The 27,093-nt window shown below is 40.0% G+C and overlaps 4 protein-coding genes across 4 annotated transcripts; 2 read left to right on the top strand and 2 right to left on the bottom strand.

Annotated features, from left to right (window-relative positions):
* The first annotated feature begins 135 nt into the window (after positions 1–135).
* On the top strand, positions 136–1,110 carry LOC128473885 (olfactory receptor 2AT4-like). Its single transcript, XM_053456108.1, has one exon. It carries the CDS (start codon positions 142–144, stop codon positions 1,108–1,110), a length of 969 nt encoding a protein of 322 aa, XP_053312083.1. The 5' UTR covers positions 136–141.
* Positions 1,111–6,051: 4,941 nt separating this feature from the next.
* LOC128473884 (olfactory receptor 1500-like) lies at positions 6,052–7,020 on the top strand. Its single transcript, XM_053456107.1, has one exon. It carries the CDS (start codon positions 6,052–6,054, stop codon positions 7,018–7,020), a length of 969 nt encoding a protein of 322 aa, XP_053312082.1.
* Positions 7,021–12,511: 5,491 nt separating this feature from the next.
* On the bottom strand, positions 12,512–13,571 carry LOC128474312 (olfactory receptor 2AT4-like). Its single transcript, XM_053456621.1, has one exon. The coding sequence runs from the start codon at positions 13,565–13,567 to the stop codon at positions 12,623–12,625; it is 945 nt and encodes a 314-aa protein (XP_053312596.1). The 5' UTR covers positions 13,568–13,571; the 3' UTR covers positions 12,512–12,622.
* A 5,977-nt stretch (positions 13,572–19,548) lies between these two features.
* On the bottom strand, positions 19,549–22,747 carry LOC128474311 (olfactory receptor 1-like). Its single transcript, XM_053456620.1, has 2 exons — positions 22,732–22,747; positions 19,549–20,752 (listed from the first exon to the last, which is right to left on the bottom strand). Exon 2 carries the CDS (start codon positions 20,731–20,733, stop codon positions 19,789–19,791), a length of 945 nt encoding a protein of 314 aa, XP_053312595.1. The 5' UTR covers positions 20,734–20,752; positions 22,732–22,747; the 3' UTR covers positions 19,549–19,788.
* Positions 22,748–27,093: the final 4,346 nt, after the last annotated feature.

Genomic DNA, 27,093 nt, shown 5'->3' with positions numbered 1-27,093 from the left:
GATGTAATGAACTGTAAAACTAAGTATATTGATTACTGTATAAATTAATTTATAATTCACTGTTTTACTATTTTTCAAAATAACCATTTAAATGCTTTCATCCTAGGACAATCTCTTAAATTAGCATTCCTCAACAAGACAATGGCCAATCATTCGGAAACATTCAACGTTATACTAGTTGGATTTCCTGGACTCCAAGAAAAGTTCCACATTTTGGTGTCTGTTTTACTGTTTGTGGTATACGTTGCATCATTGGCGGCCAACGGCACTGTGGTGTGCTTGATAATCGTGAAAGAGCATCTACACCACCCTATGTATCTGACCATCGCCAACCTAGCAGCTTCCGATCTGTTATTTGATACGTTAACGTTACCCAAAATTATTGCCCGATATTGGTTTGGAAGCGTGTCTATGTCCTTCTCCGAATGTTTGTTCCAGATGTTCAGCGTCCATCACCTGGGCAGCATGGACTCCTTCATCATGATGTTGATGGCCATTGATCGTTACGTTGCTATTTGTAAACCTCTACAATACCCCTCCATAATCACCAACAAACTAACTGGCATGTCTTGTATCATCGGCTGGGTCATACTAACTACACCATCGATGGTGCCTGTTATTCTAAACTCCCAAATCTCTTACTGTGGTCGTAATAAAATTAACGGTTGTTTCTGCACCAACATAGCTATCACTTTATTGTCATGTAAGGACATTACGCCCACCAAGCAGCTGGCCTTTGGTCTTGCCATGGTTGTCCTCCTGGTCCCCCTATTTATTATTATAATGTCTTACGTCATCATTATCAAGACGATTCGGGCAAATCACTCTGAAAATTGGCAGAAGGCATTTTATACTTGTGCCACGCACCTGATCGTGATTGTGCTTTACTATACCCCTCGGGTGTTTATTTACACAGCCAATCAAGTCCAGTTAATCCTTGACCCTGACCTCAATGTAGTTATCCTGTGTCTCTATACATTTATCCCACATATAGCCAACCCTGTCATATACTGTCTCCGAAACAAAGACATCAAACGTATACTTGGAAAGCGCCTGACAAGACACATACATGTCGACATTAAAGACCTAAGCGTAATAACCAAATCATGATTATATCTTTATACTCATTCACCTATACAGCTATAGGTGAATGTGCATAGGTATAGGAATCGATCTATAGTTTATATGTCATGAAAAGCATTTCGGGAGAGGGAGAGAGAACGGAACAAGAACATTAACAGAAATTTAGAGTTGTATTCCATTTTTATACGTCATATATCGTATTATAGATATTTATGTATTTTAGATAATTTAATCATATATTATTAAATTGTAATAAAATGGGCATAAAATGTCTATTATTTATGTAAATATTGATAAATGTTGTAACCCATAAAAGATGAATTATTTAACATGATGTCTGCGTTTTTTTTTTGTTTTTTTTCTGTGTGTTGGGTTGCCCTATTAGAAAGAACTTAAGATATGAAACTTTTGTCATTACATTATTACACAGTAATGTGGGCTTTGAAGTTAGAACAATGTAAGTATAATTTAGGAACAGGCTGGTGGAAAGTTTTGGATAAGCTGATGGATTCTCATGGGAAAACGTGAAGCGTGTCTGGATATGGGATGAATGTCTCATGTGGTTGACTGGCCACCAGCTTAAAGTGCCTTTTTAGGCGTATCATGGATCCTGGCTTGAATTCTGCTCAGAATAAGCCATACTCTTTCCCCTTCTTCCAGTTCCTGTCTATGGAACATTCGATGTGTTAGAAGAGGGGGGACCCGATAATCTCTGTGTTTTGTAGGACCTGGGCCAAGCGGCATCTCCAGTGTCCATATTCAGAAGTCGATTCTTATACCCCTTTGCTCCCCCTCACACTGTAGGCCATCAACTACAAATGACTTAGACGTTATATCTATACATGTTTTACATCACAATGGCCCTTTTGGCAATGGTAACCCCAATTGGCAAATAAAACGAATTAAACAACGAGAGAGTAATTTGCAGGATGGGCCAAACCATCTAAAATACCATGGATTAGCCATGACGTGTGACCATACTCCTATATCACCTACAAGGCACATCACAGAACATCTATTGACTTCCTACTAGCTTCTTTTGTACTCTTGATACATAATAATGAAGATGTTGATGGTGCTCACCATTCTACATACCTTCTAGCCAAGGTTATATTTGCCACAAAATCAATCAGGCTCTCCCATCCATGCTGAACCCATTTTGGACATTATTCCCTAAATTCCTCCCCATGTCCCTTCAACAAAGCGTACACATTCCACCGAGGAACTGTGTCCATTTTTGCTCATTTTTTGTCTCCCAGCCCACTGGCTGGTTCTTCCTACTGAGAAACTTCTGCCTATCACTATCAATAGTAAAATGTGATGTATGCGCATGTGTTTTAACGAGGGCCAGTCCTAGACGAAAGAGGGGAGCATACTCTTTGGTGACTCCTTCCCGCCCAGTGTTTTATTCCAACTTACATAGCATTATGTTTTTACAAAATTATTTACTGAAAGGGTGGTAGATGAGTGGAAAAACCTTGCAGCAGAAGTGGTAGAGGGTAATACAGTGAGAGTATTAAACATGCATGGGATAGGCATACGGCTCCTGAATCTAAGACGAAACCAATCACTGATTAAGGTCCGAGGCCTTACAGCAGGAGAAATGTCTAGATGGGCCAGTTGGTAAAAGTTTGTGTTCGCTGGAAACATTCATATTCACAAAAGCTGAGGCAGTAACTTCTTACAATGAGGTCACTCGGCCAAAAGAAAGAGGCAAGCAGGCCCACTCACAGGTTGCGGGCTCAGTCCCAGGCTGCTGAGGACAATGAGGGGGCCAGTGACAGATCAGGGAATGACTTCTCAAACTTTTCATGGCCCTGGTGGCCCCAGCAGGAATTTAATGTGATGTGGGGACCCAGAAGATTCTGCTCTATAGTCGATGAAACCCTACGTGCCGGTAATTCACATTTTAGTGCTGTGGCGTGCATCACACCAGACTTGCTAATTAGGATTTATTGCAACTGCAAAGTTCCATTTGGAATCTAGCTCGGCTAGTAGATTATTCTCCTATGGGACGCGTTCTTCTTTCTATAAAAGCCACAGACACAGCCGTGCTCAGGTGCATGCCGTCTGAAGTCTAACCTGTCTGCGCTTTAACCGGTAAGTACCCCTGTCTTCTCTATGTTAGGACTAGAGGGTAGAACTAGAGGATTAGATTTAATGTAAGGATGTTTTATTACCAGAGTGGTAGACAAGTGGAACAGCCTTCCTGCAGAAGCGGTAGAGGCTAATAAAATGAGGGAATTTAAACATGCATGGAATAAGAATATATATTATATATATATATATATATACATATTATTGGCCTTTTTGAAACATTTTATTTTTCAAACTATAAAAGAAGCATGGAAAACCATGTTATAAATAAAAATGTATAAATGTGATGTTGTTTTTTTTTTGGATAACTTAATTTCTAACATCCAAAATTAGTATTACTATTCAAGAATGACTGCATGTGGCCAGGAAAGATAATGGGTAATATGTATTTAATATTTAATATTAATAGATCCACCATCTATTAATAGATAATATATAGATTATACATTATACTTAATTTATGACAGGCAACATATTTCATTAAATATTATTATTATTATTATTATGAGAATAATAGCGGAAACGCTTATTTTAATTACAAAATGTTTAGGAAAACGTAATCTATAATAACCCAGTTTGAAAAATAATGTTTAAATTATGACGGTTGAGATATTCACAATTTAAGTAAATATTACTTTAAAGAAATAGTACTCAGCGTAAAAGAAAAAAATAAATCTAAAAACTAAACTAACTAAATTAACTAAAAACATAAAATATGCTCGTGGTTTTGTAACATTTATTCTTATATTTATCTTTTTATTAAGTTATTTTAGTGGCAAAACACTGGTTTATGGGGTTTTTTTTGTACTTTTTTAAAGTTGACCATTTAGACATTGTTTTTTTTTTTTAATGAAAAAGACGTATATGATGAATATTAACTACAAACCAGTAGAATAAACAAATACTGTATGTAGCGTGAATTTGTGTTCCATTATTAAATGTGGCCATGCAAGCTGGCTTTATTCAATGGTCACAAGTTTCCAAATCAGAACAGCCAGTGGCCTCCATCTCTTTTCATATAGCCAGCCTTCCTCTGCATGCAAGCTAATGTTATATCCCATAAGTGCTTAAAATTCTCTAATTGTAATAACCGCCACCACTTCTGCTGGGAGGCTGCTCCACTTATCCACCACCTTCTAAGTAAAATAAAATTTCCTTACGTTCCTTCTAAGCCTCTGACCCTCTAGTTTTAGGTAACGGCCTCTTGTTCTAACATTTCTCCTCCTTTGAAATAAACGTTCTTTGTTAAATATTAAATAATAAGACTAAGAATAATAATAATCAAATTAAATAATAATAAAATAAATTGAAAAAAATAGACAAAAAAAAGAAAAAATTAAGGAGTATAAGAATAAAGTGTAGGTGAGAAGTTCATGCATATTTTTACTTTCACTGCATGATCTGCATGAACTATAGATAATTAGCTTTCAACATTTCTGCACAATATTTTTATCACTATTTGTCAAAAACTCTTAAATCTTTAATACAGGCTATCCGGACGGTTTTTAACCCAAGTTACCCGGTTTTAGGCCATCAGTCGGCTGTATACAGGTTCAGCTACTGGTGTACCCTTGCCAGGCTGTCCCTAAAAAAAAGAAAAACCTTTCCCTGGATTTGTCTTTTCAACAAGCAGGTTAAAAATAAATCATATGAAGGCCAGAAAAGTGAAATGTAGCTCATCTTACCCACAATAAAAGATCCTAAATGTTGTAATAAAGTAAATATAACTGTATCAAATATTGGAATTCAGATAAAAGTACAGCAATACTTAATTCAATAAATGTAATAAATGCTGGAAAATAATAATAATAATAATAATAATAATAATATTAATAATAACGGTGCGATAATCAGCACTGCAGGCTCTTTTTTTACCTAATGTTTCAATGAACTCCATGTGACGTATAAGAGACCTCGGGGGGCTCCTGTCCTCGTGGCACGGCATAGAACCCAATCCTCCAATCTACCTGTAATGACCCGCATTAAACTGGATTTCTCTGCAACCATCTGGTAAAACACAATACAAATTATCTTGATGAACGCACGTATTGTTTCATTCTTTAAGCCCAGTTTTGTTGCAACTTTAGGGTTGCCCACAGGGGCCAGAATGGGCTGGAGTGGGGCTTGACTGGGATGCCGAGTAGGTCTAGGCCTGACGGCATTTTTTGAGTTTTGGGGGGTTATTTAAAGGCAGGTGTCATTAGGGTTGGGGCCATTTTGTGTGTCACTCTACCTCATGTAGTTTGTCCTCCCTCCCTATTGTTTATGCTGTTGGGTGGCGATTTATTCAGTCGGGGGCATCTAGGGGGTGATTGCTCTGGGGGGAAAGCATTTGGTGGTATTTCGGTGGGAGGTTTCTGGCTGGTGGTGCTCGGAGCCTCGGGTCGGGTATCCAGGTTTGTCCTCCCCCTGTGTTGGTGGTACCTGGTAAGCTTAGGGGTGTTTTCTTTTTTGTTTTTTATTCGTGTTAATTATTTATGTTATTTATTGTGCTCGGTTTGGTAGTCATTGCCCTGTTAACGTATCTAGTCTTGGTTTAGGTTGCGGGGCAATGGCTCGGTTAAATAAATAAATCGGCTGCCGCCTTTTCAACCCCACTCTTGGTGTTGTGTTAATTATTGGGTAGTTCAAGTGGCTGGTGGGCCTGGTCCGGACATCGAGGGTACATCAGTCATATATTTTTGGAACAATGCCCTAAAAATAAGACCTGCAACTGTTGTCACAACATAAACCATTAACACCACATTATCTATCCATCTTTGTCCATCACATCATCGCTCCCCACCCCATGCCTGCACTTAATATTGTTTTATTATTATTTATTTATAGCCTTAATTCTCGTTTTCTTTTTAGGAATTTTCTGAGCGACCAATGATTAATCAGTCGGATGTTGTTATATTTGAACTCATCGGGTTTCCAGGACTTCCTCCGAGTTACCATATCTTGGTTTCCATAGTGATGTTCTTTGTCTATATGATGGCCCTGTCTGTAAATTGTGCTGTCATGGCGTTGGTTATTTGGAAGAAGACGTTGCATCAGCCGATGTATATATTGATTGGCAACCTCGCTCTTTCTGATATTCTGTTTGACACAATAACGTTACCCAAGGTCATTGCCATGTACTGGTTTGGCGATAGCTCCATTACCCTCGTAGGGTGCATGTTTCAGCTCTTCTTCGTCCATTACTTGGGCTCCGTTGATTCTTTCATCATCATGCTAATGGCTTTGGACCGTTACGTTGCTATTTGCAGACCTCTCCGATATCCCTCCATTATCACCAATAGATTTACAGCGGGTATCTGCAGTTTTTCTTGGGTATTCGCATCTATATACGCTTTTGTTAATGCCATCTGGCATGCTCAGGCTCCGTACTGTGGCTCTAGAAAAATTAACAATTGCTTCTGCGTCAATATGGCCGTCTCTGCTCTGGCGTGTGGGGATATTATTTTGCTGAAGAAAACATCCTTCAGCGTTGCAATGGTTATCCTTCTACTCCCGTTCTCCTTCATTTTATTTTCCTACTTCGTCATTATTTTGACCATCTGTTTATCGGTTCGACACGAAAACCTCCAGAAAACGTTTTACACGTGCACCACCCATTTGTTTATCATTGCCATGTACTACGGCCCTCGGGTATTTGTATACATCTCATTTCTCTTCAATGTCTCCTTTAGCGTTGAAACGAGCGTCTTGCTTCTCACGCTCTACACTTATCTTCCACACATGGCAAATCCTCTTATATACTGCCTGAGGACCAAAGAAATCAAACAGATTGTCGGAAAGCTACTCAGAACGAGGTTACGTTTTCAAATTGAATGCAGTGTTGTACGCGAGAGATAAGGAAAATGAAAGGCTATGAGGTTTCAACGTCAATTCTTGACCTTCACTGTCTACTGTTCCAAGAAATTCTCCAACGACCACAAGAGAGTCTCTTAATTGCTCTTCTAGACAGCAACTTAGACATTTTATCTCCTTTGGGGAAATCTTGAGATCTTGGTGGTCATCTTATTCTTGCTAGCCTCTGAACCCAACCTTCAACAACAATTAATAGGCAATTAATCATCATCATCCTCATCATTTCAGGGGAAAAAATCAATGAGCTTCCCAATATTAACTTTTTTTTTAATAGTCCATCAAAATTTTTTTTATTGTAGTCACTCATGAATGGTGGCAACCAATAGTTCTATCAATGTTCTTTATGAAAACCATGTCTTCTCGGGAGGTAAAAAGAATTCTGGGTTAGGTCACCCGTATTCAGGTAGGTACAAATGCAAGCAAAATGTCTGGTTGTGGGAGGGTGGGGCTAGCCCAGCATGCAACGTACAGAGGCCCGCCCACTGACCTTAGGCGGGAACGCCCACCAAAGTCAATAGGAGCACCCGCTGACATCACTAGATCCACCTACCCGCATCCCAAAAAGGGAGGGCTCCGGGGAGCTGGAGCTTGAGTGTTCCCATGTATTATTATAAGTAGATAATACCTATTATGCTATTTCATAGATTTAGAATATTATTATTGAATATATGTTTTCTGTATGTATAATAAATGTAGTTTGTTTGAAATTATTATGTTCTCTTTATTTTCTTATTTTGTTTGAATACAAAATTCTGCATTAAAGTGGAACAAGGAAAATACTAAAATCCATAAAATTTGCAAAAAAAAAAGTTCTTCCAGCAATCAGGGAGCGCAGACCTCCACCCCATCTGGCTTTAGAGTATCCACCAGAGGGAGCTCTGCCTCATGGTCCTGAAGGGGCAATGTGCGTGGGCTTTTACAGGTGTGGAGAAGGGCATTACCCAGAACAGAATTGTTTATTTATATTTTTAAATACAGCATTAATTAGGAACATTTCAAATTCAGGACAGGTACTTTTGTTCTAGTGGTTAGAGACCTGGTTAGGGAAAGTCCTTATCAAGATTTTTTATGTTATCTTGGACCAAATCATGCCTGTCTACAAGACTTTCTAAGAATTTTACTGTATTTTACTTGCACAATCGAATATATAAAATACATTCCACTGTTTATAAACTCATCCCGGTGAGTTTTAGGGTTGTAGAACGATATGATTCAGATAGAGGGTAGACAAGAAAAGACTTGGTATTAAACTCGGCCCTGACGCTTTAAGTCCAGAAGCCGATAAATGGCATGTGTGTGTGTGGCTGCCTACAAGATACAGCATTAAATTCAACGTTTCTAGTGTCCTTCAAGGTAATGTATCGTATCAGAATCAAAGTTTGCATATTCCTTTTAATATATAAAGATCATTCCCAAGCTTTGACAGGCTTTGCACTCACACTGCAAATTCAGCTGAAGTAAGGCCAGGGGTTGGCACCAACATTGCTCATGGTGGACATTTACTGGGGTCTGTGGTAGACAATTTAGTGATGTTCTATGAACCTCACAACCCTTGTTCAGACACTTTGCCTATCCCTTGGTAAGGCGAGGGCCAGTCACTTCTATAACTAACAATATCTGCCATTCCTGCATTGATGTCCATACATAACCAAGTACCCATCAAACAAGGCAGTATACAAATAAATCTTTACACCTGGAAAAGGACTGAAGCCGCCTCTGAGCTTGTATTGCTACACTGATATAGACACAAAGACCTAATGCACACTAGGCACTGATGTTGGACGAGAAGGCCCGACTCGCAATCTCCGTTCCAGTTCATCCCAAAGGTGGTTGATGACATTGAGGTCAGGGCTCTGTCTGGCCGGTCAGGTTCTTCCGCACCAAACTCATCCAATCATGTCTTTATGGACCTTGCTTTGTGCGCTGGGGGTCAGTCATGCTGAAATAGAAAAGGGCCTTCCTCAAACTTCCCCACAAAATTGTAAGGATAACATTGTCCAAAACATCTTGGTGCTGAAGCGGACCTACCAAGACATTTTGGACAATTCAAGCTTCTACCTAGAGAGTATCTCTTTTCTTGTAGCTGCAGGCTGCTGGCTGGGGGGGATCCCGACACAGTAACTCTGACCCATGCAGCTTTCACACTTACTGATTGTAACATGTGACTACGAAATGAAATCCTTACTGGCAGATCCCACCACATGACAGGAAGCTCAGTCTGCCATCACTGATCATTCTCCAGCACTAAAGTCTCTCTGTATCTCTGCTGCAGAAGAGGGACTTCATGCATCAAGTGGCCCCCATCTGGGCCCCCACATCACTCAGCACAACATGTACTGGATTCCTGCTGTGCAGTGATGGCAACAATATAAATTGCACTGCAAATGTCCCATTTATGCCCCTGAATATACCGTATTTGCTCGATTATAAGACAATTACAATTATAATCGGGGTCGTCTTATAATCAGACATCAAATAGGTCTGACCCAGCACTGCAGGGGACCTGGATCCTCCTGTCCCCCCCTCCTTCAACTTACGGGTGCTTCTGACTCCCGGTGGTTTGTCCGGGGCAGCTAAAGACGTCTATGCGATTCGCTCTGCTGCAGCCGGAAGGAGGTGCGGTTAGCAGCGGGGGTTGTCTGCGTCCATCGTGCAGACCTTCCCCCGATGGACGCAGACAACCCCCGCTGCTAACCGCACCTCCTTCCGGCTGCAGCGGTAGTTGCCTACGCGAATCGCGTAGACTTCCTTCTGCTGCCCGGACTACACACCGGGAGTCAGAAGCACCGGTAAGTTTTTTTTTGGGGGGGGGTGTTAAATGGGGGCATAAGGCCCCTGTAGGCAGAGTGCTCTATGAAATGGCTTTTTACCCTCTTAATGCCACTCTGCCTCCAGAAATGTCTTTTAACCCTCTATACGCCACTCTGCCTCCAGAAATATCTTTTAACCCTCTATAAGACACTCTGCCTTCTGAAATGCTTTCTATCTCCATATATGCCACTCTGCCCCATAATATGCCTTTTAACACCCTAAATGCCAGGGGTATAAGGCATTTCTGGAGGCACAGTGGCATTTAGAGGGCTAAAAGGCATATCATGAGACACAGTGGCATATAGGGGGGTGTAAGGCATTTCTGGGGCAGAGTGGCAAGCCTAGGGGCAGATGTGCATAACTGGGGGGGGCAGGTTGGAAAATAAAAGGAAATAAAAACAGAATATTTTTTTCAATCATAGCTTTTCATACGTGCATATGTTCTCTCTTACACACACACAAACATACCACAATGGGTACAAATTCTGGCACCCCTGAATTCTGACCCCACACCCCAACCCAGTAGGTTCTATTTATGGAACTCCCCTATATAAATGGATAGAGTGAATAATATTCTGATTAAACAACTACAGAAGTTTGCTTTTCGAGATCATTTCTCGGTGTCAGCGCCAGATGACTTTCCTTTGGGATTAAATGCGCTTTTTGTAACGACACCTTAACAGACTCATTCTGGATAATTACTGGAAGATGTGTTGCCTATTGCGCTAATTACATAAAGTTACTTTGTCACCAAGGACATCATTAAACGTCAACATTCAGCAGGGGAATTTTTAACTCAATGATTGCTCATTCTAAGATCTCAAAGATACTGTTTCCTTTCACAGATCTATTTTTGTCTACTTCAAGTACATTTTACATACATATAATATATATATATATTTTTATTTTTTTTATACTTGAAAAAAATATTATTTTTTTAAATAAAATTTACTTAAAATTGTGTATGCTGGTCTGTAATTGTAATAGCGATCAAATCACTTGACCGGTTCAAATTATCCCCACTAGAAAGCAGATAACCCGGGGTAACTCACTGGAACCATCTGGACTATTGTCATAGTCTCTGCTTACTTATTAATTTTATGCATTTTTTTCACAAACGCTTCCATTTGTTGAGGATTTTTTTTTCAGGTTGAGCCCAACTGTAGAAAAATCCACCCAAATTTGTTCAGATGAGTCTCCAGATTGCGAAAATACATCAAGATTTTTTTTATCTGACAAGAATATGTAACACTTAAAAAGCTATGAATTTTACAAAATTAGTTTTTTTTATATTTGTATTTTTTAACCTCTAAAAGCCCATAGGATGTTTTATTACATCAAATAGAAAACGGTCTTGGGGGCCACTATGATGTAATACATAGCTGATACACGTGAGATCTGCAGTGAAATAAATTTTTAATTTTACATTTATTTTATTTTGCAATTTTTTTTCAACTTTTTTGTAATGGAGCAGTTAAAAAAAATCCAAAATAAAATAAATGTATAATTAAAAATTAATTTCAACTTCTGCAGTTTTATAATCCTTCACCTTTATGCTTAAAGCTAAAAAGAACTTGAAATTTTATATTCTTGAGTCTTATATCAACAAGGTTTTATTTGTAAGTCATAAAAAATATCTGAAATACAAATATATTCACAATACTCAACAAAAACAGCGTATACGTTTAACCCCTGCATGGCAAAGGGAATTTTGTACCCTAAAGAGTGGAGCTTTTTTTTTTTTGCTGATTTTACATTTATATTACCACTAATATATAGAAAGGTGGTGAAAAAAATTGGAAAAACAAGTTATTTTGACAATTTTGCTTGTGATTTGCTTTATTGGATATATGCAGGGCCGCCGAAGACTTAACGCCGCCTGGGGCGAAGTTTAAAACGCCGCCCCCCCCCCCGACGCCGGGGGGGGGCATTTTAAACTTCGCCGACGCCATAATCTACGACCCCCCCCCGGTACTTACCTTTAAACAGTCGTGCGGCGAGTCTCCCTGCTCTGCCACGGTGCCGGCTTGTAATGCTGAGCACCGGAAATTGACGTCACTTCCGGCGCTCTGCATTACAAGCCGGCACCGGGACCGAACAGGGAGACTCGCTGCAGAGGAGAGAGAGGGGCGCCGAGCGGGTAAGCGAAAACCACTCGGTGCCCCCTCTCTCTCTCTCCTCCGCTTCAAAAAAAAAAAAAAAAAGCGCCTTCTAAAGTGCCGCCTGGGGCAATTGCCCCAGTCTGCCCCATTATAGGGCCAGCCCTGGATATATGTGCAACATACCTGGCTACACCCCACATGCATAGGTTTTTTTTAATGTATTGGGGAGCCAAATGCTTTGTTATTTATATTTTTAGCGTTGTTTTTCCCATGTTCCCATTGCGGTGCAATGTGACTAGTGATTCTGCGGAGGTCTTTGTAGAACACGGGGATCTTTCTTCTAACTAGCACGTTCCCCTGAAGATGTTGCGATGATATCATAAGAGGTCTGTGTCATTATTTAATAATTGAAATAAAAAAATATTAACTTTTCTTTTATAATATATTTTATTTTTTTTCCCTCTTCTGTGCGCGATCGGAGCCTCAGAGACCTGCAGGCTCTCTACTACATTGATTGATGCAACTGTTAACGTTGACATATCAAGGAAGGAATGCCCCAAAATTCTATTAGAACTTTAAAAAGCTGCAAGGGGTAACAAAGCTATTAACAAAAATCCTCAGAACAAAATCCTCATGCTACTATTGGGTCAAGGCGAAGGTCCTTCATCACGTGTTCATTTTTGAGAATGCAAACTCGTCGTCAATGTCTTCCCAATGATCTGCCTAATTTCACGGTTCCTCAGACAGTATATAATGGGGTTGGCCATGTGTGGTATGTATGTGTAGAGACAAAGAATTAAAACACTCATGTCCAGACTAAAGACTAGGTTGAACTGATATGATGCGTATATGAACACCCGAGGGCCGTAGTACATGGCGATGATGAATAAATGAGTGGTACAGGTATAAAACGCTTTCTGCCAGTTGTTATCCCGAGAGGACGAAGCGATTGTCGCGATGATGACTATGTAAGAAAGTATAATGAGGAACATCGGCAAGAGAAGAATGACCATGGCGACATTGAAGGACGTCACCCGGAGTAAACTAATGTCTCCGCAGGTCAGGATCATGACGGCCATGTTGACGCAGAAACAATTGTTGATTTTTCTCGAATGGCAATATGGAAACTGGGAATGCCAGGTAGCATTGATTGAAGAGTAGATGGAGGCAAGTATCCAGAGGGCGAAGCATGCACACACAGTCAATCTATTGGTGATTATCGAAGAATATCTCAATGGTTTGCAAATGGCAACGTAACGATCAAAAGCCATTAGCATGATGATGAAGGAATCAAGGGCGCCCAAGTAATGGACACAGAAGAGCTGGAACATGCACCCGGCAAAACTTATGGATCCATCGCCAAACCAGTACTTGGCGATAATTTTTGGCAACGTTATGGTGTCGAACAGTAAATCGGAAAGAGCCAGGTTGGCGATGATGATATACATGGGATGCTGTAATGTCTTCTTCCACATTACGATCCCGATGACAGCAGAGTTCGCAATCAGAGCCACCATGTAGACTAAGAACAAAATGATGGAGACCAAGATATGGTAATTGGGAGGGAGGCCTGGAAAGCCAATAAGCTCAAACACAACAACATCAGAATTATTAGCCATTGGACGAAAATAAATAATCCTGGGGGAAAAAAAATAAAAATTAGGTTAAAACCAAGAAATATTTATTGTCTGGCAATTCGGAGGTATAAGGGATTGCGTATAAAAGAGGATTTTGGGGGGAAAGACAAGAAAGAGAGTTTAGTCGAGTGTATAAGATATTTCACAGATTCAATATGTTTATTAAAGATTCAGCAGTTTTTGGATCCAGTCCTCATAAATCACCATTCTCCGATTGTCTTTCCTTTTCTCCTTTCCTGATTCTCTATCTTTGTTTTTGTTGCTCTTTTTTTTTTTTTTATAAATGAGACATACATTCTATTATCTAATTGGTAGAGAAGTAGAGAGGTGAAGAAAAAAGGAAGGAAAAAGAGAAAGGAAAAATGTGGATATTTCCTAGAATAAGGATGATGAAATGATAACACCGTTTGAAACTCATATATACTGAATAGTATAATATCAATATCGCCGATAATAAATATTCTTGAAATTATGTGGGAGAAAATCTCGAACGTGGAACAATCAAATTCCGCCTCAATAGGATAAATCTATAATTATAGTAGGCCCAAATTGTATATTGGCATTTCTGTTATTTTATGTAATATATGTACATATATGCATGTTTCCTCTTCCCCCCCCTTCTCTGTTTATGTTGTTCTATACAATGTTTTTATGTCTAAATTAAATTACTTATTATATGTATCTGGAAAATGTAACCTAATAAGAGAAATATTGAATAAAAAAAAAGATGATTTTGGGGGAAAGTTTGAAATTTGATTTTATCACCATTGTATCTAATGCTATGTTCTGGCTAAGCGGACTATTCCATTGGTTACTATGGCGACCACTTTTCAAACAGAAGGATAATTTAAAAAAAAATATATATATAACCCACAAAGCTCATATTCATGATTCATTCCACTCAGTCTGAACACGGATTTCTTTTTCTAACATTTGTCTGGCCTGTATTTTTTTTAAGACCTCAGGAATATGAGGTAGTTTAATATTCTGCACCCATTATGTAACATAAGAGGGCTAGAGGCTTAGACATAATGTAAGGCACTTTTATTTTAATGAGAGGGTGGTAGATAAGTGGAACAGCCTTCCATCAGAAGTGGTAGAGGCTAATACAGTGAGGGGATTTAAATATGCATGGGATAGACATATGGCTCCTGAATCTAAGACGAGACCAACAACTGATTAAGGTTTGGGTCCTTAGAGCAGGAGAAGCGGGCGACTATACGGGGGGGCGAATGGGGCCGATCTGCCGGCAGGTTCTATGCTTCTATGCTTCTATGCTAATTGTGGAAGGGTTTAAATATAGTATATGTCTCATGTAGATCTCACCTCCAGAACGCTGGAGAGAGTCCAGCAAAAGGCGTCTAAAATGGGACACGGCTTACATAAAAGTTATTAAAAACATACTAAAAGACTAAACAATCTCAGCATGTACTGACTGTAGAGAGACATCCGAGAAAGGATAGGGTACAAAAATGTAAATACAGAACTGGAGTTAATCAAAGTGCAGAAGGGAATTATATTTTCCTGGGCTTAAAACAAGGGGGGGTAATTGGAATTATATGTAAGTACTTCTTCAATTAGAAGGTGGAGGATAAATGGAACAGCCACCCAGCAGAAATGGTAGAGGTTATTTTAGCGAAGGATTTAAGCGTACAAGGAATAGATATAAGGCTTTACTTGAAAGCTGAAGGTTTTTACAGCAGAAAAAGTAAAAGTGAGAATAAACTTCATACATTTCATCTCAGCCTCTGACCCTCTAGTGTTAGATTCTGGTCTCTTGTTCTAACTTTTCTCCTCCTTTGAAATAAACTTCCCTCCTGTACTTTATTAAGTCCCTTTATGTATTTAAATGTTTCTCTCCTATCCCCCTTCTCTCTCTTCTCTCCTCCATGCTGGTCATTAAGGTCTCTCCCGATAATTTTTTTTTTCATTTTGACAGCCCTTCTCTGCACTGTGAAAAAGTGAACGGTTTACTAAATAATAAAACTATATTAAATATTACCCAGTACACATTCTAATGGAGAATTACGCGGTACAAATTATTTATTCTGATCTAGGAGGTTAGGCATCATTAAAAAATTATTATATGAGACAAGGCATGTTGCCAAAATGGAGATTTCCAACACAAATTCATGATGATTCTTTATGTACGCCAGGACGTTTCCCATTAAACATCAAATTACCTCTTCCTTCTCATCTTTTATATGCAACTTATATTATACATAAAAAAAAGAAAATAGAAGTACTCACAGACTGACCCCGAACAACGTCTTCAAGCCGCGTGTAGGTGTTCATTGCTCTCGCTTACTGTATTTATAGGAAATTTCACCCCGAAGACAAAGTCTCCCGGGGCAGAAATGTGCTACTGTAACCCAACATTGACACACACTAACACTATTAAAACTACTTTAATTAATGCACTGGGGGCTGTAAACTGTCAATGTCAGAAATAAGAACTTTCTAAATAAGTTAAACCTTCATAATATTATCATTTTAGTAGCCAATCCCGGTAGGCTGTCCATTCACCTCCAAGACCTGCAAATCTGCCCCATACCCCAAGGCGCTTAAAGTATGAGAACCAAAAATGCATCTTATCTCTTAAAATTAAGATAAAGGGCCTGTGCTGCCCGAGACTCTGTGAATGGCTTTTAACCCCTTAATGACAAAGCCCGTACATGTACGGGCTCAAAATGCATTGTTTTCAATGGGTTTAGGGGCCGCCCATTGTCCTTAAGGGGTTAAGCAGTGATGTATTTCCCTTGGCTTCTGCCCTAGGCCTGACCCAAGGAAGAGCCCCCAGCTGCCCCTCTACAGGCACCATCCTCGTGGCGGAGCCCAGTTATATGATATGCCCTGTGATTTAAATGCATGAAGCACCTTTTAAAGCTGTGCATGGGGGTAAAGTAATGTAGAGAAGAGGGCGATTTGCCCCACAGGCAGGAAGACGGCCTCAGCCCTGGATCTGCCTCCCGAGGCCTTGTCCTAGTCTAGGCCTAAATACATCTCTGCCTTTGAGACACTACCCTACAAATCTAAAACTTGAATATTTAGTTTATTTAGCAATCTTTCTTTGTGCATTCAAATTCGTCCAAATTGCAAATGTTCCGAATTTTTGTAAAAACGAGACCAGACTCCCCATGAAATGGATAAAACAAAAAATAGAATTTTCGACTGAAATTTGTGGCTCCGCATTCACTCTCTCACACTTGCATTCACTTTCTCTCATCTCTGCCTTCTCTGCCAACCGCTTCCTCTTCCACCTCTTTTTCTCCTTCATAGTCTATCTTCTCCCTTCTATGTTGAATCTGCTATCGTCTTTCTTTGTCCGCATCTCTGTGGATATAGCCCGTAACCCAACGTGAACTTGCTGAGGATGTCACCGAAAGGGCCAACTGAGGGCCGGATGGTGGTGCTTGCAGTAATATCCTCTACAGATCCTCCAACCAGGGGAGGGGGCATCACTTCAAGCGTCGCCTTAATGCCCTCAGTTCATATTGCGTACAGGTGCGTCAGGGCCGTATTTAATGCCGGCCAAAAGCCCACGGTGGGCCAGCCAGTCCGTGGACCGGAACACCGAGATGCCATTGCAGCCGATGCGGCTGCGAGTTTTAAAAAGGCGGTAAGACATGCTTGCCGCTTTAAAATCATTAAGCGGCCGACATGCCTGTACCGTACCGCCCAGTGTCCTGTTCCATGTGACTCCGCCCCCTTGAGTGATGGGCCGCTGTTTTTTTTAATATATTTAATGTACATTATTTTTACCAGTGTTTCAAGTTATATATTATTGTACTTGTTTGCAAAAAAGACGGGGAGAAAGTGGAGTAGGGGATAGTGAGGAAAGAGGTATCTGATGGGGAAAAACAAGGGGGGAATCTGATAGGGACAAATGCTACCCCCCAGATTTTTAGGGGTTCCTACGCCCATACTGGTGTGTGTGTGGCACTTTACTTTCTGTAGGAGTAAATTGAACTATGTAGTTTTTACTTATCCCAAGAGAAAACACTTTTTTTTTGTGTACTGATTACTCCCAATCCCATCACATTACATAATTATGCTTTAGAAAATCAGGAAAAGATGGGCTGATTTCCCGCCCATTTTTTCTGGTAATTTTCTGGTACTTGCGGTTGGTTCTTGGGCTGGCATAGAGCAAGGGTTAACCACCTTTAGGTGCAGGACACTCCTTGGGCTTGTGCCTTGGTGAATCCAGTCGTGACAAGTGTAACAGGCTTAACTGTAATTTATGTTATAATTTGTCGAATGCATGTTCTGATAATTTTTGTAATTTTTAAATGTGGATAAGGTTTACACTGTCCATGTTGCAGGGGGAAGGTGTTTGGGGTAGGACTGTAACTCAGAAGGAAAGGGTCTTGGGATATGCTGAGTCATACCTCATATATAAGGTTGATTAGTTTGTTTAGCAAACCCCTGAAAAGGCATAAGGTTTGTATATTTTTCACTATGTATTAATAATAAGGCAAAAGATAGAGTTTATGGATAAGTCATTAATGCATATTATTTGTATTTTGTTCATCTCTTACGGTGAATTTCTGGAGTTAAAACAGAAAGTGTACAATAAAGCTTCTTAAAAATCATCAGTAAAGTTTTGGCCAGATGGGGTCTGCTACAAAAAGGGCTGCCGTGCATTAGACGCCGGTGGTCTCTACAGTGTTACGGTTTTACGCCTGTGCCAGCTGCTTCAGCGTAGTTTACAGTTATAAGGTGGTTGTTTCAACAATTAACACTTTATAGTTATATTTCAGGGCTTGCACGTGCTTATAAGTGGGTCATGTGGTGCGGCACGTGCACTGCCATATTGTTTCATGTTTTTTGAACTTCCCTATAAATACTATTCTGACTAAACAACTACAGAAGTTTGCTTTTCGAGATCATTTCTCGGTGTCAGCTCCAGATGACTTTCCTTTGGGATTAAATGCGCTTTTTGTAACGACACCTTAACAGACTCATTCTGGATAATTACTGGAAGATGTGTTGCCTATTGCGCTAATTACATAACGTTACCTTGTCGCATTTCATAATCACTAAGGACATCATTAAACATGTGATTTTTTTTCACAAACGCTTCTATTTGTTGAGGATTTTTTTTTCACATTGAACCCAACTGTAGAAAAATCCACCCAAATTTGTTAGACTGAGTCTCCAGATTAGGAAAATATAATCAAGATTTTTTTTTATCTGACAAGAATATGTAACACTTAAAAAGCTATGAATTTTATTTAATTACTTTTTTGTATATTTGTATTTTTTAACCTCTAAAAGCCCATAGGATGTGTTATTACATCATATAGAAAATGGTCTTGGTGGCCACTATGATGTAATACATAGCTGATATACGTGAGATCTGCAGTGAAATTAATTTTTTATTTTATATTTATTTTATTTTGCAATTTTTTCAACTTTTTTGTAATGGAGCAGTTAAAAAAAATCCAAAATGAAATGAATGTGTAGTTAAAAAATTATTTCAACTTCTGAAATATCTGAAATGCAAATATATATTCGCAATACTCCGTATATGTTTAACCCCTGCATGGTAAAGGGGATTTCATACCCTGAAGAGTGGAGCTTTTTTTAAAAAAAAAATTTACATTTATATTACCACTAATATATAAAAAGGTGGTGAAAAAAATGCTTTTTTTGACAATTTTGCTTGTGATTTGCTTTATTGGATATGTCCGCAACATACCTCCTACACCCCACATGCATAGTTTTTTTTTTAATGTATTGGGGAGCCAAATGCTTTGTTATTTATATATTTTTTCCCATGTTTTTTTCTCATCAGAGAGCGGTGCAATGTGACTAGTGATTATGAGGTCTTTGTAGAACACGGGGATCTTTCTTCTAACTAGCACTTTCTCCTGAAGATGTCACAATGATATCATAAGAGGTCTGTGTCATTATTTAATAATTGAAATAAAAAAAAATATTAACTCTTCTTTTATAATATATTTTATTTTTTTCCCTCTTCTGTGCGCGATCGGATCCTCAGAGACCCTGCAGGGTCTCTACTACATTGATTGATGCAACTGATAGCGTTGACATTTTAAGGAAGGAATGCCCCGAAATTCTACTAGAACTTTAAAAAGCTGCAAGGGGTAATAAAGCTTTTAAAGAAATGTCATGGAAACAAAAATCCTCAGCCAGCGCATGCTACTATAGGGTCGAGGCGATGGTCCTTCATCACGTGTTCATTTTTGAGAATGCAAACTCATCGTCAATGTCTTCCCAATGATCTGCCTAATTTCACGGTTCCTCAGACAGTATATAATGGGGTTGGCCATGTGTGGTATATATGTGTAGAGACAAAGAATTAAAACACTCATGTCCAGACTAAAGACTAGGTTGAACTGATATGATGTGTATATGAACACCCGAGGGCCGTAGTACATGGCGATGATGAATAAATGAGTGGTACAGGTATAAAACGCTTTCTGCCAGTTGTTTTCCTGAGAGGACGAAGCGATTGTCGCGATGATGACTATGTAAGAAAGTATAATGAGGGACATCGGCAAGAGAAGAATGACCATGGCGACATTGAATGACGTCACCCGGAGTAAACGAGTGTCTTCGCAGGTCAGGATGATGACGGCCACGTTGACACAGAAACAATTGTTGATTTTTCTCGAATGACAATGTGGAAACTGGGAATGCCAGGTAGCATTGATTGAAGAGTAGATGGAGGCAAGTATCCAGAGGACGAAGCATGTACACATGGTCAATCTATTGGTGATTATCGAAGAATATCTCAATGGTTTGCAAATGGCAACGTAACGATCAAAAGCCATTAGCATGATGATGAAGGAATCAAGGGCACCCAAGTAATGGACGCAGAAGAGCTGGAACATGCACCCGGCAAAACTTATGGATCCATCACCAAACCAGTACTTGGCGATAATTTTCGGCAGCGTTATGGTGTCGAACAGTAAATCAGAAAGAGCCAGGTTGGCGATGATGATATACATGGGATGCTGTAATGTCTTCTTCCACGTTACGATCCCGATGACAGCAGAGTTCGCAACCAGAGACACCATGTAGACTAAGAACAAAATGATGGAGACCAAGATATGGTAATTGGGAGGGAGGCCTGGAAAGCCAATAAGCTCAAACACAACAACATCAGAATTATTAGCCATTGGACGAAAAGAAATAGTCCTGGGAAAGAAAATAAAAATTAGGTTAAAACAAAGAAATATTTATTGTCTGCTAATTCGGAGGTATAAGGGATTGCGTATAAAAGAGGATTTTGGGGGAAAGACAAGAAAGAGAGTTTAGTCGGGTGTATAAGATATTTCACAGATTCAATATGTTTAGAAAATAAATCACCATTCTCCGATTGTCTTTCCTTTTCTCCTTTCCTGATTCTCTGTCTTTGTTTTTGTTCCTCTTAGGATAAATATATAATCATAGTAGGCATTTTATCCAAATTGTAAATTGGCATATCTGTTTTTTTATGTAATAAATGTACATATATGCATGTTTCCTCTTTTTTTTTCCCCTTCTCTGTTTATGTTGTTCTATAAAACGTTTTTATGTCTAAATTGAATTACTTATTATATGTATCTGGAAAATTTAACCTAATAAGAGAAATATTGAATAAAAAAAAAAAAAAAAGATTTTGGGGGAAATACACCATAGTATCTAATGCTATGTTCTGGCTACGCGGACTATTCCATTGGTTGTTATGGCGACCACTTTTCAAGGATAATTTTTTTAAATATATATAACCCACAGGGTTCATATCTGACTCAAGTGGCCATATTTATATAATTCATTCCACTCAGCCTAAACACTGATTTCTTTTTTTAACACTTTTTTTTTTAATTTTTTTAAGACCTCAGGAATATGAGGTTGTTTAATATTCCGCACCCATTATCTAAAATGAGAGGGTTAGGGGCTTAGACATAATGTAAGGCACTTTTACTTTAACGAGAGGGTGGTAGGTAAGTGAAACAGCCTCCCAGCAGAAGTAGTAGAGGGTAATACAGTGAGGGTATTTAAACATGCATGGGATAGACATACGGCTCCTGAATCTCAGACGAGACCAACGACTGATTAAGGTTTGGGTCTTTAGAGCAGGAGAAGCGGGCGACTATACGGGGGGGGGGCGAATGGGGCCGATCTGCCGGCAGGTTCTATGCTTCTATGCTAATTGTGGAAGGGTGTAAATATAATATATATCTCATGTAGATCTCACCTCCAGAAAGCTGGAGAGAGTCCAGCAAAAGGCAACTAAAATGGGGGCACGGCTTACATAAAAGTTATTAAAAACATACTAAAAGACTAAACAATCTCAGCATGTACTGACTGTAGAGAGACATCCGAGAAAGGATAGGGTACAAAAATGTAAATACAGAACTGAAGTTAAATCAAAGTGCAGAAGGGAATTATATTTTCCCGGGCTTAAAACAAGGGGGGGGGTCATTGGATTTATATGTACGTACTTCTTCACTGAGAAGGTGGAGGATAAATGGAACAGCCACACAGCAGAAATGGTAGAGGTTAATATAGCGAGGGATTTAAGCGTACAAGGAATAGATATAAGGCTATACTTGAAAGCTGAAGGTTTTACAGCAGAAAAAGTAAAAGTGAGAATAAACTTCATACATTTCATCTCAGCCTCTGACCCTCTAGTGTTAGATTCCTGTCTCTTGTTGTAACTTTTCTCCTCCTCCGAAATAAACTTCCCTCCTGTACTTTATTAAATCCCTTTATGTATTTAAATGTTTCTCTCCCCCCCCCTCTGCCTTCTCTCCTTCATGCTGGTTATTAAGGTAGCTTATTCTCTCCCGATAATTTATTATCATTTTAACAGCCCTTCTCTGCACTGTGAAAAAGTGAACGGTTTACTAAATAATAAAACTATATTAAATATTACTCAGTACACATTGTAATGGAGAATTACGCGGTACGGATTATTTATTCTGATCTAGGAGGTTAGGCATCATTAAAAAATGATTATACGAGACAAGGCATGTTGCCAAAATGGAGATTTCCAAAAAAATTCATGATGATTCTATATTTACGTCGGGACGTTTCCCATTAAACATCAAATTCTCGTCTTTTATATTTCTAAACTCTTTTATTTACAAATATATATGATACATTACAAAAAATAAAATAGAAGTACTCACAGACTGACCCCGAACAACGTCTTCAAGCCGCGTGTAGGTGTTCGTTGCTCTCTCTCACTGTATTTATAGGAAATTTCGCCCCGAAGACAAAGTCTCCTGGGGCAGAAATGTGCTACTGTAACCCAACGTTGACACGCACTAATACTGCTAAAATTACTTTAATTAATGCATTGGGAGCTGTAAACTGTCAATGTCAGAAATAAGAACTTTCTAAGTAAGTTAAACCTTCATAATATTATCATTTTAGTAGCCAATACTGGTAGGCTGTCCATTCACCTCCAAGACCTGCAAATCTGCCCCATACCCCAAGGCGCTGAAAGTCTAAAGAAATTTAATGTGCTAAATGCACTGTCTTATAAATAAAATTAAGATAAAGGGCCCGTTCTGTCCGAGGCTCTGTGAATGTCTTCTAAGCAGTCATGTATTTCCCTTGGCTTCTGCCCTAGCCCTGACTCAAGGATGAGCCCCCAGCCGCCCCTCTACAGTCACCGTCCTCGCAGCGGAGCCCTGGTATGTGATATGCCCCATGATTTTAAAGCAGTGCATGTAAAGGAATGTAGAGGGCGGTTTGCCCCACAGGCAGGAGGACGGCTTCAGCCCTGGATCTGCCTCCCCAGGCCTGGTCCTAGTCTAGGCCTTGTAACAAGATGTTGTTGTGGATGGCGTCTACATTCCCCCTCGATTTTGCAGGGTCTTGTATGATATATATAGCCCCAGGGGGGAGTGTGTGTTGCGCCAGATTATAATATGTTTCTATATGGGCCCCTGCGGTGGAGCATACGGAGAGTAGGGCGGGCTGGTGCTCCACCCTGCAGTTTACATACACCTGGACTGACACAGGATCCAGGCCAGGAGTTCAGGCTGACTCCAATGCACTGGTCAGCTGCAAGTAATTAGCTGCACTGACTGCAATAAAGCCTGACCTGTTGGACAGAGGGAGAGAGAATTTTGTTTGGAAGCGGCAAGGCTTGCTATGTACAAAAGAGACCATCAAAAAGTTTGGTGAGATTATGTTTTGTTTAGTTTAGACCCTGAGTAGTGAGGGACTTCTATGTTAGTAAGTGCTCAGGCGAGCTAGGCTTTTGTTTATAGGGAAATTGTGTTCTGTATAATCCTGTTAAAATCTGAATACGTGGATTACAAATAAATGGTGGTTGATTACCTCACTGAGGCTGTGGCTTTAATACCCTAGAGGACCGTGCTGTTTGGTGCCCTGTGTGGGTGCAGGATCACAGCCTAATATATTTCATATATTTCATATATATTGAATATTTCATCTTTTGGGGTTTATTTAGTAATCGTTAGGTTTGTGCATTTGAATTTGTCCAAATTGCAAATATTCTGAATTTTTGTTAAAACGAGGCCAGACCCCCCATGAAATGGATAAAAACAAAGCAAAAAACTCAGAATTTCTGACTGAAATTTGTGGCTCCGCATTCTCTCTCACACTTGCATTCACTTTCTCTCTTCCCTGCCTTCTCTGCCGACCACTTCCTCTGCCACCTCTTTTTCTCCTTCATCTTCTATCTTCTCCCTTCTATCTTAAATCTGCTATCTTCTTTCTTTGTCCGCAGCTCCGTGGATATAGGCCGTAACCCGACGTGAACTTGCTGAGGACGTCACCGAAAGGGCCAACTGAGGGCCGGATTGTGGTGCTTGCAGTAATGTCCTCTACAGATCCTCCAACCAGGGGAGAGGACGTCACTTCAAGCGCCGCCGTAATGCCCTCAGTTCATATTGCGTACAGGTGGCAGTGGTCCCTGACAACGTGCCTTGAATCTACATTAAACGGCCGCGCGGCTGCCCATTTAAGTGGCCAATTTGGCCGCTTCAGGGCCCTCTTTAATGCGGGGCAAAAGCCCGCGGTGGGCCGGCCAGTCCGAGTGAATGAGTGACAAAGGGACTCTGGTGATGATTACAGGGGAGAGGATCTCTCAAAGTCACGGTCAGAAGGAGGGAAGACAGCATTGATTCTCACGGTCTTCCCCTAATCTGCAGTCAGTGTGGCAGATATTCTTTGGAGTGGGAGTGGAGGGAGTGATTACATGCTAGGGAGCGTGGAGCGGGGCCCAAGGAAATGCCTAGGGTCCAATTTTTCAATATATATAAAAAAAGAGCTGTTTTTAAATATATTTAATGTACATTATTTTTACCAGTGTTTCAAGTGATATATTATTGTACTTGTTTGCAAAACAGATGGGGAGAAAGTGGAGTAGGGGATAGTGAGGAAAGAGGTATCTGATGGGGAAAGAAAGAGGGGTATCTGATAAATGCTACCCCCAGATTTTTAGGGGTTCATACGCCAATACTGGTGTGTGTATTTAGTCATCTGTTTCCTGGCACTTTACTTTCTGTAGGAATAAACTATGTATACTTGAACTATGTAATTTTTACTTATCCCAAGAGAAAACACTTTTTTTTTGTGTACTTATTAATCAGGAAAAGATGGGCTGATTCTGTGGTGCAATGAGCCACTTGACCAGGGGCGGGCTGGGCCGGGGGGCAGGGGGGCAATTGCCCTGAATCTACATTAAACGGCCGCGCGGCCGCCCATTTAAGCGGCTGATTCGGCCACACCAGGGCCGTCTTTGACGCCCGCAGCATCCGCGGTAGGCCGGCCGAAGTGGCCGGCACACCGAAATGCCATTGCAGCCGATGTGGCTGTGACTCTTAAAGCGGCCAGCGTGTCTTACGGCCGCTTTAAGAGTCACAGCCACAATCATTAAGCGGCCGTAAGACACGCTGGCCGCTTTAAAATCATTAAGCGGCCAGTGTGCCTGCACAGTGCCGCCCAGTGTCCTGTGTGACTCCACCCCCTTGAGCGGCACGTCCCATCGTCAATGTGATGGGCCGCTCAAGGGGGCGGAGTCACACGGAACAGCTCCTCGTGAAAGCTAGAAGAGCACGTTGAAGCACAGCAGCAGTTAAGGATGCGGCAAAAACGTAAGTTAAAAAAATAACAAAAGATATAAATTACTGTTAAAAATAAACCACTTTTACTCTATTCTATATATGAATCACTCTTAAAACACAAAGGGAGCGATTTATAAACTGCATGGCAAACACAATGCCCAGGATCACACCTGCCACATACTATGTACACATGGCATTATTAGATTTTAAACAGATTAATGTAGTGGATGTGATACTTTGTACGTGGTAGTTTGTTTTTTTATGGTACCCCATGAAGCTGTACGGGGGGGGGGGAACTCTGCAGAATGGCCCCAGTACACATTTGACACCTTGCCCATACCCCAGCTATTTTCCATGTAGGCAGCCGATCAGTCATGAGAATCATCAGACCATGGAGGAGGCAGGCCGTTAATATTTAAATTAAAAAATAAAAAAAAAATACACTTTTGCTGCTGCAGCTAATGAAAACTTGGGTACTAACCATATCATTTCTGCCAATTAAAAATGGGAAGGGAAGCCATATTCAAAGGAGGGGGGCTGCATTGGGACAGGTTCTCATCTGAGAACATCTGGTACGAATTATCTGTTATCCTTATGGTGTCTGCAAAAAACATCAGAGTCCATCTCCATGGCCCTGGATAATGAAATACGTGGCTAAAAGAAACAGAAAAAAATTATGTATGATCAGCCTTGTCTATGGGAGGGATACGGGAGCAAATGTGTGTGTATATATATATATATATATATATATATATATATATATATATATTTACACACACACAAACACACCACAGCTTCATTAGGCTGTGAGATTGGTGGCTTTAGGGTGTCAACCTCAGCCATTTTTTTTAGAACACATATACATCTCACTCTGTTATACAGCGCTGCAGAATATGATGCTGCTATATAAATAAATCAGAATATGTTGCTGGCTATTTAGATGTAAAATTCCGCCAGCTGCTGTATGTGGTGCCGTACTTTACACAGGCTGGTCAGCAACATGTGAAATGCATATGAATCCTGAAAAAAATGGCCAATGAGGTCGCCATATATGCCTTCAAATAGGAGGACTGACAGTAGGTCAGAATATGAATCTAAGCAGGATGGTGAAATCTGTACAGTTATAATAATAATAATAATTTGTTAATAGTTAATAAGTTCTGTTAACATTTCTGAAAAAGTTTCACCAAGTTTTTCACACTTTCTCCACTACTTTCTATTGGGCTGCAAAACCATCACCAAAAAAGATCAACCAGTCGGGATGAGGGAATTAGATGAGATTTATGCAGCTCTGATAGCACCGCTAATAGACAATGCTGTAAATGAACTCACATTTTGAACACCATCTCTTGATTCATCCTAAAAATGCTAACATAGAAACATAGAGCATGCCCAGGGCCGGCCCAAGACTTAATGCCGCCTGGGGCGAAGTTTAAAATGCCGCCCCCC

Source organism: Spea bombifrons, chromosome 2 (assembly GCF_027358695.1).
Source record: "Spea bombifrons isolate aSpeBom1 chromosome 2, aSpeBom1.2.pri, whole genome shotgun sequence".
NCBI lineage: Eukaryota > Metazoa > Chordata > Amphibia > Anura > Pelobatidae > Spea > Spea bombifrons.
The sequence above is the reverse complement of the archived record's forward strand: the minus strand, read 5'-3'. Positions and strand labels throughout refer to the sequence as shown.

Coding starts and splice junctions, on each gene's coding strand:
- LOC128473885 (XM_053456108.1), top strand. CDS start 142: ATGGCCAATCATTCGGAAACATTCAACGTTATACTAGTTGGATTTCCT.
- LOC128474312 (XM_053456621.1), bottom strand. CDS start 13,567: ATGGCTAATAATTCTGATGTTGTTGTGTTTGAGCTTATTGGCTTTCCA.
- LOC128473884 (XM_053456107.1), top strand. CDS start 6,052: ATGATTAATCAGTCGGATGTTGTTATATTTGAACTCATCGGGTTTCCA.
- LOC128474311 (XM_053456620.1), bottom strand. CDS start 20,733: ATGGCTAATAATTCTGATGTTGTTGTGTTTGAGCTTATTGGCTTTCCA.